The 18047-nt window shown below is 36.3% G+C and overlaps 1 protein-coding gene across 2 annotated transcripts in view; it reads left to right on the forward strand.

Annotated features, from left to right (window-relative positions):
• The first annotated feature begins 626 nt into the window (after positions 1 to 626).
• Positions 627 to 18047, forward strand: part of beta'COP (coatomer subunit beta') — an 82201-nt gene continuing 64780 nt past the window's right edge. For both annotated transcript variants that reach the window (XM_081737185.1, XM_081737186.1), the window contains exons 1-5: positions 627 to 786; positions 6217 to 6375; positions 11712 to 11904; positions 14529 to 14677; positions 16936 to 17134. In XM_081737185.1, coding sequence (XP_081593311.1) covers positions 784 to 786; positions 6217 to 6375; positions 11712 to 11904; positions 14529 to 14677; positions 16936 to 17134 — 703 coding nt within the window. In that variant the 5' untranslated portion in view covers positions 627 to 783. The remainder of the gene's footprint in view (positions 787 to 6216; positions 6376 to 11711; positions 11905 to 14528; positions 14678 to 16935; positions 17135 to 18047) is intronic.

The raw sequence follows: 18047 nt of genomic DNA on the forward strand, positions 1-18047 counted from the left end.
TTACGACTGGCAACGCTGACATATAGAAGGAGGGTAAGGGAGTGTCGCAAGAGTCAGGCAGAAAAAAAAATGAAAATTTCCCCCTCTACCTCAGCCCCCGCTGGTAAACAAGCTAGCTCCCTATAATACACTCAAACTTATGATTTTGGAATAATTGGTAGGATAAAAATATGACAAGATCTGGGAGAACCCCCCCCAAAAAAAAATCACGAACATGTTTTCCATCAGGAGCTCATATAAGCTGGGGTTGAACCAGTGACTACTCAATCAGAGACGTATACTCTACCACTCAAGCACCGTATCCCCAGTTTCCTTATTGTGCTCAAGCCTCAAGAGAATCTACTGATAATTCATTTTTTTTCTCTCTCTCTCTCTAAGAAGAGGCAGAATGAGAGTGTATCTCTTTCCCACGTTTGCATTAATGCAAGGTATAATGTGCTTTTTAGTTTGCAATAAATGGTAAAGCGGATAATTGATTTGCTTTGCTTTTGCATTGTTTTGTTGTTTGTCAAATTTGTGCAGTCTGGTACGGAATGAGAACCAAAGAACAAAACTGGAGCGAAAAATTATAATTGACTATTCTGGTTAATGGTCATTATAGCACTTGATCAATATGAGAATTGCCAAAAGCACCAGCGATGAATCGCGTTGTGTCGCATCGCATCGTATAGCCACGTTTGCGTGTGTGATGCAGATGTCCGGTGTTTATTACTAATGCAAAGAAGTGTTGGAAACAGTGCTTGATAGAAAAAAATAAGTTTTGTGTAAGGCTTATGTGTCAGAATGGTAAGATATTACACTGAATTTGTATTTTCGAAAGAAAATAATAGTTCTTATTTGTTTATAATAATTTTAGCTTTTATATGTCAAGTGGCAACTTTGTGTATTTGTTTCATTTCGATGGAACCTCAAATGTATTTATCTTTTTAAATGAGAGAAAAGATAGTCTGCTACTTATTGCTAAGATTTGCTAGACTGTGAAGCTAATATTGTGTGGAAAAAATGTTAACAAGAATATTTACTCCATTCAGGTAACCCTAAGATCAAGTTGCAATTGCATTCCTTAAATAGTACACAATGTTCGTGTGTGTGTGTTATATAATTATTATTAATTACATCGTTTTCGATCATTTATATTTTGAAAAAAAAATAAACGTCCAGTATAAACAATGAAAATGATTGCCTTTGCACTTTCGAAGAAGCAATTGGTGATAGATTCCCAGTGCAAGTAAATATGTTTAAACGGGTTCACTGGAGCAGACGGTTCTACTAAAGGTTATAGTTAAGGAGCCGTACTTCCCATTTAGGGAAGGACGAGAAACGCCATACTTTCAGGAATTATTCAATGACTATCTAGGATGTTAAAAAGTAGGTAATAGACTGAGTTCTTGCCCTTGTACTTAGGGTGTTTAGGTAGTGCAACAGTAAGATGTATCCTCGTGCACGGGAGATGAGAAGTAGCTGTTCTTAACTATTACGGAGTGTAGCAGGTGGGCCCGAGCGGTAGCAAAGAGGTCCGTCCATAAGAAACAGGCGCGTCAGCGGCGGTGGGTATACGCATAAACGAGAGTAGTGGAAAAACATTTTATATGTCATTAAATGCATGGTTTTTGTGCACAGCTTGGAGGGAGATTCTAAATCCCATTCAAATAAGTACCAAAATGTATTAAGTTAGGTCAGATTAGATTAGAGCAAAAACAACAAACAAGTATTTTCTCAACTTTAACTATTTCCTTCATCAGAATTTTGGATGACATTTAGTATCTACGGTTATAGTTAAGGAGCCGGAAGTAGCTGTTCTTAACTATTACCCTACTAAATTGAAAATTTATAGGTAAAATAAAATGTGAAACATATGTATCAAAATTTGGTAGAACTGTCTGGTCGAGCAATGCCCGGTGAACGGGTGAACTGCTGCATCGCCGGACCTATTTCAATAAATTTACCAACTGAATTTGAGAATCTGTTCTGGTTTGTAAGGAAAAGAGTGAAATTTAGGCTGATATTTAGTATCTCCCCCAATCTTGCACATGTAGGATTTTCAGTGTGTTACTTTACAAAATATAGCTGAGCTAGGGACAGCTAGCGAAGGGAGTTAGAAGCCCCCAGAGCCCTTGTACTTCTACCTTTATCAAAATTTAGGCAAACACAAGGTACTCGATTCCGGAACCATGAAACGAGTTGGGGTAGATACTAAATGTCATCCAAAATTCAGATGAAGGAAATAGTTAAAGTTGAGAAAATACTTGTTAGTTGTTTTTGCTCTAATCTAATCTGACCTAATTTAGTACATTTTGGTACTTATTTGAATGGGATTTAGAATATTCCTCCAAGCTGTGCACAAAAACCATGCATTTTATGACATATAAAATGTTTTTCCACTACTCTCGTTTATGCGTATACCCACCGCCGCTGACGCGCCTGTTTCTTATGGACGGACCTCTTTGCTACCGCTCGGGCCCACCTGCGACACTCCTGCCCTGACTCGGTTAAATAGTGTTCGTGTTTTTAGTTGCCACCTGGAACAAGGGAAAAAATCATGATTTCTTTTTAACAAATAATTTTTTTGATTTAAATTGATTTTTTTTAAAAAATTTAAAACAAATCTCTCTCCTCGTGTAATACAAGTCGCAAACTGAAGAAAAATCGGCTGATATTTAGTATCTCCCCCAATCTAAGTAGTAGTAGTATGAACGGGTTAGGAGGCCCGCAGGAGTTGGATGGGTTCTGTTCTCGACGTAAAATAGGCAAATTATAGTTTTGGGGGAGATACTAAATGTCATCCAAAAAAACATTATGGTTGAAAAGATCATGATTTTTTAAAAAAATCACTTTTTTTGTTTTTTTTTTTAAATTTAAATCTCATCTTTCTTTCGCGTATAATACAAGCCGCGAACTGAAGATTAAACATTAGGAATTAGTATTAAATGTTAATTGTGCCATTTAAGTGAAAGTATTGAATTGAAGGGTTTGAATTAATCCCCATTCATTAACTTATTTCAATCCCAAACAATGTTTCTTAGACATAAAGGAAAAAGTACAGCAACGTTCTTCAATATGACACTTTTTCTCACAAAAGTTACTGGTATTTGGTAGGGGCATATTAAAAAAAAAAAAAAAAAATCGGAACTAGCTTGCGGCACGAAATACATATAAAATTCGAGGAAGAGTCAAAAACTATCTACACTTTTCATTCTACAGTTTATTTGCATGAAGCTAGGGTTATACTATGCACATCATTTTTCTACGTAATCTTCCTTATTAATGCACTTGGTCCAACGGTCAACGAGCTTAGGTATTCCTTCCAAATAAGAGGTTCAGGTTGGTCATGAAGCCACTTTTGCACCGCATTTTACACGTCTAAATCTGTGGCAAATCGGCGACCACGCAAAGCATTCTTGAGTGGCTCAAACAAGTGAAAGTCAGATAGGGCTAGGTCTGGGCTGTAGGGAGGGTGTTCCAATAACTCAAATTTCAGCTTGTTAATGGTTTCAATAGTGTGATGAGCCGTGTGGGGCCGTGCATTGTCATGCAACAACAAACCTCGGCGTTTGTTGCGAATTGCCAGCTTGAGATTCTTTTCCAACATTACATTATAACTCACACTGTTGATCGTCTTTCCTTTCTCCGTGAACTCTGCCATTATGAGCCCCTGAGAGTCCTAAAACACAGTAAATATAATTTTTCCTGCTGATGGCTCAGTCTTGAATTTTTTCTTCGTCGGAGATCTAGGGTGTTTCCACTGCATACTCTGGCGCTTTCATTCTGGCTCATTGTGATGAACCCATGTTTCATCGCCGGTGACTATTCTGCTTAAAAATGCATCACCTTTGTTGTTGAAGCGAGTGAGTAAGCGTTGACAGACCTTAACACGAGTGACCTTGTGTTCTGCAGTAAGCTTTCTTGGTACCCACCGTGCACAGTGGAGGTTGATGGCCGTCCTGCTCCCCCTTCATGCGTTATACTTGTTCGACCACTTTTAAATTTCTCGAGCCACAAAAACACAGTTTTACATGGTAATGCACTTCTCTCATATTGCGATGATAGTCTGTAATGAATGTCTGACTCTTTGACTCCCTCCGACCAGAGGAATCGGATCAATGCTCGTTGTTCCTCTTTGGTGCAAACTTCTAGTGGAGCAGCCATGATATATCTGCAACTGCAGAAAGAAAAATGGAGAAATTAAGATCACACTTTCACAGCATTACCACAACAGTATAACAATAAAATATGCGAGGACAGAAGGCAAAGTGCGCAATATAAGAAAAGTTATGACGAAAGTATAGATAATTTTTGACTCGCCTACGTACATAAATTTTCCCTAAAGATATATTAACTCCCCCCAAAAAAATGTTTTTCTGAGGGGATCGGGCCCCTCTAAATACGCCCCTATGATCTGGAAGAAACAAGCAGACGCGCGCACAAAAGAATTTTCGTCTTAAATGTCGATGTTGATTTCCCTGGTGGAATAGTTAACGACTTACAAACCCTATGTTACGAAGAGAAGAAAGCAGGATTGTCCCTTTACCCGCCGGGTGTTTCAAAACAACACCGACAGCGTTTGGGAGGTTATTCCTGACACCAGATAAGACAAAAGGTATAGACCAACCTAGGTGCGCAAATGCTTCCTTTCGGAGTTATAGGCTGCCAAAAACATGAAAAAGTATACTTTAAAGGTCCATAGTTTTTTTGAAAACATATGAGACCTATCCAAAAATACATGTTTCAGAATCCTAAGGTACTCACGTATCCATTTTTATAGAGGGAGCTTGGCTACGGGTACATAATTTGAAGTATTCACCAACTACTTCTATAAAAATTGTTGTGGAAGTACCGCAGATTTCTGAGACATGGATATTTTACAGGTCACACACTAGTTTCTAAGTGAAGTCTTGACCCGACTACGGTAGCCTGTAACTCTGAAAGGAAACATTTGTGCACGCAGGTTGGTCTATATTTTTGTCTTATCTTGGTGTCAGACCATCCTCCAAACGTCTGAAACACCCTATATATATTGAAATTTCTTTCCCCTTTCGAGAAATTTGATCAAAGAAATTGCAATTAAAAAAAAAAAAAAAAAAAAGAAAAAGAAAATCGGAGCCAAGAATTGGCATGAAGGATGTTGAACTCGAGCTATATTTCATCTTTTCTGAAACCCTTTCAGTCATAGTTCTTGTACAAAAAGCCACGTCCTATGGTTTCAGGTACTTTTGATTTTACAGGCTTTCGAAATTGGCAAATCTTTTACTTTTGATGCCTGTATTCGAGATCTTAAAAATCCCTTATACCAAAGCATTATCGTGCCTTTATATATCCTGTTCTATGAAAAACCAGTATCTCTGCTCCTGCTGCACTGTTTGTACTAAGAGACTGTTATTCTGTTTCTACTCTGTTATACTCGCTAATACCTCTCCAAACGCGGAGCATATTTTTCGATTAGCATTATTGCTACCTAATTTGAACTAGTAAACTCAGTCGTAAAGCATCCTTTGGCACTGACATGTTCACTTGACAATTGTAGTTCCTACAGAACTGCTTTCGACAATCCGACATACCTCACAACTATGCATTGACTGACGGTTGACGGGAATATCAACGTCATACATTATCTCGGCAGAGTTGGTAACACCTGCCGTTTGAATTTCACTTTCCTCCACATCAGCACGAACGGTTTTGCAGACCTGGTAAGTTTCTTTTTTACTGTATTGTTTAAAAGAGGAAAAGCTTTTACACTCTTCAAACGTTTCGATCCAGATATCAGACTGCTTTTGTATACGTATTTGTTTTTGAGTTTTGGTGATGCGTGTACTTATTTTGGTGAAAGTGCGGTCTTGTACTGATGTCCTGAGTGAAATTTCAACTCGCGACAGTCAGTCTTGCGATCTCCAGTCCATTACTTTAAACCACTCGACCATGTTAGGTAGCGTTATGTCAAATATTGATAGATGTATGCTATGCTATATATTTGCTAATGATGGAATTGTTTACCTATAAGAGGTAAATAATCAAATTTTGTAATTCCGAGTACAAGCACTGCATAGTTAAAACCTTACCTGTAAGCGTCCTAGAATCGAGCCACTGGTATATATTTTATTGACATGCTACAAATTTTTAAGACGCTTAACGGTAAGTTTTTAACTATGTAATAGTAATCTAATAGTATCTTTAAGCCGTTTTACAACTACCTTACTTTAGTAAAAGTTTTTCAATTTCTAGCCGCTCAGATTAGATATCAAGAGAAAACTCACCGCACGTTCGGATAGAGTGAAGTGTGTGGATTTACACCCTACAGAACCATGGATGCTTGCTTCGTTGTATAATGGAAATGTTCATGTTTGGAACCATGAAAGCCAGCAGCTGGTCAAGTCTTTTGAGGTGAGTGAGTTTTAGTATGTTGATGTTCGTAATTTAGATTTCTGGTGTTTTTTGTGACGGAATGGGACATCGGAGCATTACTCATTTCACTGCATTATTTCATATTTAATATAAACTGGAGTTGAGTACTTAAATGTTTCTTTCCATTTTGAGTAATGGTACTTAACCTGTGTATTATAGATAATGTATAATTAGACGTACACAGTGCAAAACAAGTACTAGGGTTACGTGTATATCACGTAAAAGAGTTTGGTTTGCAGGCGTCATAGCGAGTCACTTTTTTAAACTAAAAGTTACTTTTTTTTTCAAGTTGGTCACTAAAAGTTACTTTTTTTCAAATTTGTCGCTAAAAGTTACTTTTTTGGGAGTTAGAGTGACTTTTTCGTGTGATTTATGTTTTGTATTGGCAGTTTTCTAAGAAAAATATTATAAAAATAAACGGAAAAAGGTAGAAACTTGTTACTTATAACTTTTCTGAAAGCTTCAATAACTGGGTGGTTGGTGGATGCTTAAGCTCTCAAGGTGGGGTTGAGTACCCTCCTGTGTCTATTCTTTCTTCTATCATAATAGTCTTTTAGTTTTTTCTCGTAATAGTTACCGCTCCGCTCAACGTTGTGTGGTTCATCATGTTCGTCTTGTGTTATGCTTCTTGTATGTTCTTAAGAGTAGGTGATGAATTTGAATATTTCATGGCTTCGAGAACTCTCAGTGCTAAGTTAAATATAATGTCTGGGATGAAGAAATTCGTAAATAGACCAGAACTGGTTCCATTTAATCAGAAGCTTCTTACATCTGAGCTGCGCTAAGTCTGCTTACCGTAACTACAAAACATACTTAGAAAACCTAAGAAAGGAGGAAGCTTAAAAAAAAAAAGAAGTAAAGAACAAAAGATGAAACAAAACAACAAACAAAGAGAGAGGTGATGGAGAAATTGACAAAGGAAAAAAGGGGCATGATGAGATTTTGGTCACTTTTCAACTATTTACAAGAGACCAAACCACTATGAACCCTGTAATAGAGACTAGCGTCAATTGCCGCTTCGGTGGGTTAAAATATGAAAATCCATTAGTCAGTCACTTTTTCGCTCTCTGATATCGGTCATTTTCGATCATTTATATATATACGAGGGTTGGAACTTAAATAGTGGCAACACTGCTGTGGAGACACTATGCAATGAAATGTACTAGTAGCGCTGATAGCGCACATTGTTGACATACCTACCTAGCCTCCGAGCACATAGACTCGCGGTATGTATGTATGTCAACAACGTGCGCTATCAGCGCCACTAGTACATTTCATTGCATAGTGTCTCCACAGCAGTGTTGCCACTATTTAAGTTCCAACCCTCGTATATATCCCCATCCCGCAAGTTAGGAGGCTGAAAGCCACAAATATAGTCACTTTTATTTTTATTTATATAGATTAAAGTGGAGATGGAATATATTCTTAAATGCTTAGTTTTTTTTTCCCAGAAAACAGCTTAACACTATGTTACCTTTTTCCCTGTACAATAGTCAACGTTAAAGCCGGAAGTAGGTAATTTCTGCTATATCAATAGAGACGATAGTACTTATTCGTAGAACTCAAAATCGATTTCATTAAAACCGCTTCTCGCTGTCTCTCAGCATTTTGCTCCGTGTAGATTAATATTGAAACTGGAAGCCATAGTAGATTCTACAGTTTCTGGTTTTAGTGGAGACCTCAAAATGGAAGTGAAATGTATTGTTGAGATGATTAATCGTTTCCAGGAAACAGTTTCTCTCTATCTATTACCGTTCCTACAACATAGGGATCAACGTTAAAACCGGAAATGGTTCATTTTGCGCCATTTCTGGTTTTAATAGAGAGAGCAGAGGTGGGATATATTCATGTGACGTGTAATCGATTACAGAAAATAGTTTGTCGTTATTGTTGCCATTCTCACCCAATAACGATCAACATTAAAACCGGAAGTAGTTGAGTTTTGCATTACCGGTTTCAGTAGAAAGATTAGAGCAGAGGCAGAATATATTTTTGGAACATTTAATTGATTACAGAAAATCGCTTCTCACTATCTATTATGCTTTTTATTGTAAGGCGATCGGCGTTAAAACCGGAAGTAGTTGATTTCTGCCATTTCCAGTTTGAAAAGAGGGTTAAGAGAGAGAGTAGTACTTATTCATAGAACGCTAAATTGATTCCCAAAAAAACTGCCTTTCGCTATTAGTTATCGCTTTTGCTCTACGTATATCAATATTTGAACCGGAAGTTGTAATGGTTTTCTGCAACTTCCGTTTTCAATAGAGTGTTAAGGATGGAGAATGAAATGTATTTTTTGGGTGCTTAACCGATTACAGAAAACCGCATCTCTTTATCCATTACCCTTTTTGCTCGATTGTGATCAATGTTAAAGCCGGAAATTGTTAATTTCTATATTTTTCTGGTTTGACTATCGGCTCCAAAACAGAACTTGTTCCTAGCTTTTTTGACTCTATATTTTCATCAAGTTTGGTGATGATTGGCCAAGTATTTCTGGGGATTTTTTCGTCTCTCGGACGACGGACAGTTTGAAATCAAATTTCTTAAGAGAGTTACTTGTAAGGACTTGTGAGCGAACACCAGTCAATATAAATTACTTTTTCGTAATAGAATCATTGTTTAATGGCTTAGTTTTCTTCCATAACCGTCTTTTTCAAACACTATACTGCAATTCATACTACTTGTCCTTTTTGACAGCTCGCTGCGCGCATGTTGTGCTCAATGATATGTTGCCAGCTTTTATGTCGGGCATTGAAACACGAAATTATTCACTGCAAGTAAATCTCAAGTTTTATCAAATTAAATGACACAAAAGAAAACTAAAAAGAATGCTCTCAATAACCAGCAGGTCCACTACCTAAGTTGACATTCGACTAAAACACTGTACATTTGTTTATATTCAAATTGGCAACGTATGGAAAGAGTGGAATGTTTACTATTGCAGAGCGACAGAAATGAGCCACTATAATTTTCTGAACGTGGTGTTGCCATTAGGAAAAAGAAATTTTTTCTTTTTTTTTTTTTTTTTTCTAATGACAATCAGGAACAGTTCTTCTTGCCTGATTGTTATGACAATGTGCAGAAAGGAAAAAACCGGAGGAAAGCAACTGTCAGAAAGGACAAGTATCAAATGGATTGCAGGTGGCCATAAGTATCGACAAAACTTACACAATATTTTTAAATTATCGCTATTGAGATATTAAGGAACAATGTGATGATCGTGTGAGAAAATAGACTTAAACCATTTTGTACCCCTAAGGTTGAGTGTTCGAGTGTTACACTCGAAATATTAGAATATTGGAAGAAACATTATATATAGGTGAGTGATTTGAAATATTAAAATGTATTCCATACGCTCGATACGATAAGTAATTTGTACTAACCCGAAGTTTCTAATCAAACTGGTAGATGTATTACATTTTCTGTTAATGTAGACTATAATCTTAACCCTTGCTAAAAGCACTCATATGTCCTTTGGTTGACCTATAACTAAAAGTTCCACTATACTAAGTGTATTAGAAGTCCGGGCCCATAAGCCAACACCGTTATGAGTAAAAGTGCTTCAAAAAAATGGAAAGAAAGTAAAGTTGTTGGAAATAGATGGTTTTCAGTTTAAAATATCGGGATTTTTCCAATCGTGCTAGCTGTTTGGGCTCCACACAGGTAGGGCTCCCTTTGTTAAATGAAAAAGGAATTTCTAGTTCAGTAGTCTTTTTGAATGGAATGTAAGGAAGGACACGCAAAATACGAGGTCCATCCAGAAAGTAAAGAACCATTGCGCAAGGCGCCGATCCCCCACCATCACCACCACTGCGATCGCGTGCGCAGGAGTTAGCTCCTTCCTTCACCTCAGTGTGAACCGAGTATCAACGCTGTGTGGTCACGCTACTTGTTTTTGCAGCGATTCAAAATGGCGGCACCAATCGAAAATTCCACCAAATGTAAAGTATGGAGTGTCATTCGCTTTCTGAATGCGCAAAAAAGTTAAGCCTATTACATTTTATAGACAAATAAAGAATGTTTATGGAATGAACGAATCATCAGTGAGGACATGGTGCATTGTGTTTAATCAAAAAAGGACCAGCGTGCATGATGATCAGAGTGGGAGGACGTCACTTGTTACCGCCTCCCACTACAACCCTGACTTGGCACCAAGTGATTTTAACCTATTCCCAAAACTTACGGAATTTTTGGATGGAAAACAGTGCGCAAACGATGAGAAACTCAAGCAAGCAGTGACAGCCTGGCTCAAATCTTTGGCTCAGATGAGAGTAATATCGGCATTGAGAACTGGTCCCACGTTATAACAAGTGTCTGACAACGGTGGCGATTACATAGAAAAATAGAGAAAGGTCCTGTAGCTTTGTAAATAAAGTTTTGTTGTGATATCGTTTGTTTTTATTTAACCATGCCAAAACTTTCTTTACTTTCTGGGCGACCCTCGTAACACGGGGAACGTCTTCATTATTATGTGAGGGAACCTAGAAGACGGTGATCTATTTCTCAACACACTGTATTGTTGATATTAATAGGTCTCAAGGGAACAGCCTGCTAAACTGACAGCAGTGTCTTTTCATTTAACATTAGACGCTTTACCAATGTGGAGCTCAAACAGCTGGTGCAATTGGAAAAATTCAACACCATTTTAGATTGAAAACCACCTATTTCCAACAACTTTCTTGTCTTTTCATTTTTTTCGTATAGTTAGTCATATCGGAGTTGGCCTATGGCCCCGGATTTTTAATTCACCTTGTATATGAATATTCACAACATTTATTTTGTAAATTTTAAAAGTTACATTCTCCAAAATCACGCCGTTCAAATGTTGAAAATTCATTGAGTTTTATCCAAAATAGGTCTTCCGGTTGTCATATAAAAGGAAACATTCATTTGTCAAATAAAATGAAGTTTATACATATATAAAGCGTGTTTATTTCAAGAGTAATATAACTAAAAATTCATCCTTATTGACTTATGGGGAGAAAATTAAAGCTAATTGTGATGTCTGTCTCTGGTAAAAATTTTACAGACGTGCTTCCAAAATTGGACGCTAGAGAGCACTTGTGTCATTCTTGCGGCAAGTTGTTTTCACCGCGTTTCGAAACTTTCAAACGCTTCTCCTGAAAAATACAATTAAATCTCGTAATACAGTAATAGAACTTTTCTGTACAGCCTTGAAGAGTTTGTTCCGCTATGTTATATTCCTGCAAAAGAAAGGAAGATCTCGACCATCATGTTCAGAAAAATAAAAGGCAGTACAATGAGTTTTCGCATAATGTTTAGTTTTGTAATATCTAACTTTCTGTCTTGTTTTGTAGGTTTGTGACCTTCCAGTTCGAGCAGCGCGATTTGTGCCAAGGAAGAATTGGATTGTGACTGGTTCTGATGATATGCAGGTTCGGGTATTTAATTACAATACATTGGAACGAGTCCATGCGTTTGAAGCCCATTCAGATTATGTCAGATGTATTGCTGTTCATCCGTCTCAGCCCTATATCCTTACAAGCAGTGGTGAGTTGTATGTGTTTTGAAGACGCAGTTAATGACTTTAACAAATACGAATCTTAAAATAAATAAATAAATAAATATATATATATATACAGTGTAACAAAACTTTATATTGTATCTTAATTCTAAACTTAATTATAGACCACAAGTTTAATAACATTAAAGTAAAGCATGACACAAACTTGTACAGTTAAGTGAAGGTAGTAAAAGTGGTTGCCGTTTCCGAGAACTATCTTTGAAGAGATAGGACTTCTAACTGTACGAAGTCTTAAATGGTACCATGCGCCTCTACTTGTCACTCAGCCATTTTGCTTCACTATCGTAGTCGTACGTCACTTGGGGGCGCGGTGGCTCAGTGGTAGAGCGTTCACCTCCGGTGCTTGGGGTCCCTGGTTCGATCTCAGCTCGCGTCGTGTGGACTTTGTGGTGGAGAAACACCGTGCTCGTGGGTTTTCTCGGAGTTTTTCCGTTTCTTCCAACTTTCTTCATTCCACCATTTCATTCATTTCTTATAATCACCGTCTCCTTTAGCCTAACCGGCATAACCGTGGGACGTAAAACTTAAAGATTTCATTTCATTTTTTCATTTCGTACGTCACTTCTTACAGTCAATGAGAATATCGAATCTGTTGAGGCAAGAGCTGACTGTACTACACTATTTTCTCAGGTCAGCAACCTTACGATTGGCTTGACACAGCTTTCCACTCTTCCCTACATTTTAGGATGAGGATAAGGAATTAAGATTTCTGGGCTTTCGGCATCAAAGACCATGTTAACCTTCAAGTATGAGGGATGACGTTCCTTGGCGATCATACTGCCCGAGCAGTTGAGAAGGAAGAAAGGAATGGGGAAGAAGAGAAGAGACCTGGGACCAATATGTAAGGTACTATGCCGGCATTTACCTGCTGTGAATGAAGAAAACCCAGAAGAGCCTCACTCAGAATGACTAGAGTTCTGATTTATGTATCAATTTGAAAAATAAATTTTTCGATCAGTAAACTTGTATTGGTATCAGCTTTGCCCGCTAAAGTTATTAGAATCTTGTAGCGCCAGTAGTGGCGAACTTGGAAACTATAGGTCTGTTATACGATTGAACAATTCCAGCTGTCAGTTGCAAACTTATATTCAGCCAATCGAAATCAAATTGAAATTGTTAGTAAGTGTAAAATGCAATGTCGTATATTATAATCCATGTATGTTAAGTTATGGATGCCAAGAGGTTCTAGTGGTCCTTGTTGAAATATCTGGTGAGTTAAAAAAAATTGCAATTGCTATAAATGATATTAATACCTGTATTTATATACGGGCAGATTGAAATGAAATTGGTCGTAAGATTAATGGGACCTGTTTAAGTGTTACATTTATATTTATTCATTAATTCTTTATTGTTCTTTCATATATTTGTTGAATCCTTGGAAAGCTATATTTAATCAATTCAGAATATTGTTAAAATCGTTGTTATCAAACTTTTTAAATTCATTATAAAGGATAGTTATCTGAAAATCAAATTTTATTTTACTTTCATTAGACTAATAGCTCTTGAGACTATTAAGTTTATTAGAAGAATCTTATAAATAATAATTATCTTGCCCAAATACAATTTATAGCTATATGAATGTGGGGTATATTTAAATTATATTAGCACTAATGATCGGTGACATGGGGCAACTCGTTAATGGTCTGTCTCATGTTACACTTGCCTTAAAAAGCTTTTACCTTTTTCGACCGAGTATCCTCAACCGAAATTGAACCTAAGACTGCTCGCACAAAAGGCGATAGCGTTAGTGACTACACTACGTGGGGCCACTCTGTTATTCGGCTCGTATATTTCAATGGCCATATCATGGTTGAAATATTCGGCTTCGTAGCTAATAGCATGGTTCTTTCAAGTTTCATAACGTGTTAAATCATCCTCTCTCTTCTTTTCGAAATATTCTCTTACTATTTCTAGTGTTCTTTAATTTGATGCCTTATACACTCATCTGATTTCAACATCCTTCCACATACTACCTATTCTAATGATAACTCAACTTAACTTTGAGAACTAGAGGTAGATGCCATCTATTAAATTATGTATATTTTGTATACTATTATGTTTTTACGATTGAAGAGGAATATTAATGTTTCCTAAATAGGTTCAATATTAAATGTTTTTAAATAATTTCGTTTTCATAGAATACTACTATATGTGAAATAACGTTTTTAAAATGTTCCTGAACTAAAAGGGATTTTCATTCTGCTGAAAATGTTCTGCCTGTTGAGTTACCATCTTCACGAGTATTTTTCCTTGCGCTGATTATTTCCCAAGGGTCATTTAACTATGCATCACCTGCCAATTATGTAATGGTTGTGCTTAGTGTTGAAATACTTCGTGTAAGCTCATGGCATTATATATATATATATATATATATATGATATATGGGAAAGAAAAAAGTTTTGAAAACTTACTAAAGATTCGTCTACAAAATAACATGCTTGTAAAGTTAAGTGCATAATATTTTCAGGCCTTTAAAATCATTCATGGATAAGTTTGCTGTTTTATTATTGAACATGTATTTGCTATACGCTTTCTTACATTTTTACATTTGTAAGCATTACTTCAATTATAGCATTCTTTTGGTTTTCAGATGATATGCTAATTAAGTTGTGGAATTGGGAAAAACAATGGTCATGCCAGCAAGTATTCGAAGGACATACCCATTATGTTATGCAAATCGTTATCAATCCGAAAGATAACAATACATTTGCAAGTGCATCATTGGACAGGACAGTAAAGGTAAGTGTGGAAATAGTTCCGTTCTCTTCTAATCAAATTTGTTTAATTCTTGATAACGATCTCAGGCGGATATCGAGAATGTGTGGTCAACAATATTCTTTATCCCGTTCACATTCCCCTCCTCTCCCTCAAAAAAATAAATAAATAAATAAATAAAATAAAAAAAATAAGATCCTTTCTTTGATATCCTTTCAGGAATTGGTTGTCTATGCTCTTGGTTTGAGATAGCTGTTTCATCTATATATGATGAATGAAGCATATCTCTTGTAATATCTCATTCTAACCAGGATCTTCATCGATGCTTTTCAAACAGAACATTAATCCATTCCAAATGCTGTATTAGATAGACAGTAATCGAGCTTGTTTTCTTTCATGTGGTAATCAGAGTTTGATTTATCGTTTCTTAAAAGTATTATTACTCTTCTGTCCAGGATACATGTAGCTCTGCACCAAAATCTCAAAAGCTTCCAACATGTACTTCTGTGATCTTCAGTGTCTAAGTCTCTGATCCACATAGCCCTATATTCCAAGTAAAGGAAGAAAAGAGGCGTTTCATTTTTGAATTCGAAGTGTCTGCTTAGAAGTTAGTAGCCAGTCTAGTAAAATATTTGCTTTACTTAAACTATTCATGTTTCGTCTCTTACATTTCTTCCATCCTAGATAAATTTCACGAAATATTAATTTTTATCAAGCACCCATGTCACATTCTAGTCTAGCATTTTGTCGTTATATATATATATATATATATATATATATATATATATATATATATATATATATATATATATATATATATATATATATATATATATATATATATATATATATATCGGGTGTTCTAAAAACTGGCGCCCACGAAATACAGACCACTATTCAACAAGTCAAATAAACCAATATATATATATATGGAGACGTGTATTGCACTATTGCACTATTGCACTATGTAGCAACGTCGCAGATAAAGAACCATAGATTAGATCTACCAATCCATCAAATAATTACATCGATTTTTACCAGATGACAATTAAAGTCAATAGACTTTGACACCAGCACCAATTATTACGTTAACAATCGATGTGACTTTTTGATGGATTTGTAGCGCAGTGCTAATGGTTCCAAGTTAATATGCGATGTTGCCACATAGTGAAATTTTGATTCCCCATAGCGGCTGAAGGAGACTCCGGAGGGCATTCTATCATTTAACATTTTCACTTTATTTTGACCTGCAAAATAGTGCTCTTTAGTCCGATATATATATTTATATATAGATAGATATAGATATATATGATCATGTGTGTGCCGCGTTTTGAGACTTAATATTTTGTTTGCATCGTATTTCTATGATTTTATATTTCAAATTAAGATGCGATACAAATTTAAGAAAACGCTGGTATATATGCGATGCAAACGAAATATTGAGTCTGAAAATGCGGTACACTTATGATCGTATGTTAACGAAGTGAGCTACTTTTGCATGAATATATATATAATTGTCTTTTCGTCAAGTAAGAACAGCTTTTTTAATGTCATATATACTAGTAAACGTTCGGTAATGAAAATCACCTCGATCGAAAACCCATCCTCTCACCTTTATGTGTACTTTAGGTTCTAAGTAATACAGACCAATCCGTTGTAGACTACACATCATATTACATGAGACTGGTCATAAACTTGACAACAGCAACACGTATCCTGCCATCTGGCGGCACGATGTGAAACCTCAAGCATCCTACAATTATACACCTTTGTTTCAGTAGTACGTGTAGAAAGTGTGATATGAATAGCCACCGTCACCCGTGAAGATGTTACCGGATTGATTCCAGACTCTATTAACGAACTCGGATGAGATAATCGCTCTATCTGTGTATTGCATAAAAACAGAATTCCAAAAGTCGTGTTCCGTGTGGAGTAACGAACGTACGGTTATACAAACATCTTACATAGTATGAACTTAATAATAAAAGGTGACTCCATAAGCAACAACGGCAGGATACTCGCAGTATGTTAATACGAATTACCAATTTAAAATCACCTGTTAGTCCGCTAAAGTTTTACGCAGCTTCATGCCATAGAGTTTAGGTTTAGTATGTGTTGAATAGTACACGTGATTTGAAAGAAATGTATATTAACATAAATAAGTACCAGTTTTTTTTTTTTTTTTTTTTTTTTTTAAATCAGGGGTAAAATGAATTCAGTTCACTCATTGTTATTTTCCAGTCATTGTGTAATATAAATTGATTTTGTGCATTTGATTTTAGGTGTGGCAATTAGGTTCATCGACGCCCAATTTCACTCTCGAAGGACATGAGAAAGGTGTGAATTGTGTGGACTACTATCACGGAGGAGACAAACCATACTTAATATCCGGGGCTGATGATCGTTTGGTGAAGATTTGGGATTACCAGAACAAAACTTGTGTTCAGACGCTGGAGGGTCATGCGCAGAACATTTCAGCAGGTACGCTCATTGAATTAAGTGTTGTTTTTATTGTCGCTTACGAATTGTGCTTCTGTTTAACGAAGTAGAGTGAAATTACACTCTGTGATAATTATAATCTTTCTGCGTTCCAAATTTCAAATCTTATTAATAATTTTAATTGCTAATGCTGCATATGCACAAAACATAATTGATGTACATATTTTACATAAAACAGCTTCGCAAATAGAAAAGAACACGTTTGAATCATTGTGTACTTCTCCAGAACATAATTGGGTGTGTGAATTTTTCTAAGTCCTTTAAAATTGTCAGTTTGGCAATAAAGCATTTGAAGTAATGGGAGGTTTCCTTACTTAATGTAGTGATACTTTTAGAACAATAGTGCATTGGCAAATACAGAAAACTTTGCTCTAATTAAAGAAAACGCATCCATTTCTACCAGAAAAGGTCGTAAAAGAAACAAGTAGGATTATTAAGGAGTTCATTATCTATTCGTACAACTGGAGGAAAATTGACTGAATACAGACACTGGATTGTCCAACCACAACAGCTAGATTGTGGTACAAGCCATGTGATCAAAGTAAAGAGTATCATTTTGAAGAGTAGGAGAGTGTATGGCTGTTCTGGGTAGCGAAGTGGTTAACGCATCGGTACGGCACGCCGAAAATCCCGGTTCAGTCATCCACTTTTTCACTTTTCATGTATAACTGGAGAAAAACTTAGCAGTGTTTCAATAGCTATGCGTCTTAAAGCGTTTCTTTCTGTGCGGATTTAACACTTTTGAACCTGGTTTGAGTCTCACTAGGTGATTTTTTTTTTAACTTTTCCGGTATTGTTTTTAAAACAAAATTACACGGGGGTGATTGACAGCTTTCTAACCTAACAAAATATAAGTAACGCAGGTGTGAAACCTGTTCTATATTTCCCAGCATAA

Source organism: Thermobia domestica, chromosome 13, assembly GCF_964235325.1.
Source record: "Thermobia domestica chromosome 13, izTheDome1.hap1.1, whole genome shotgun sequence".
In the NCBI taxonomy this organism is placed as follows: domain Eukaryota; kingdom Metazoa; phylum Arthropoda; class Insecta; order Zygentoma; family Lepismatidae; genus Thermobia; species Thermobia domestica.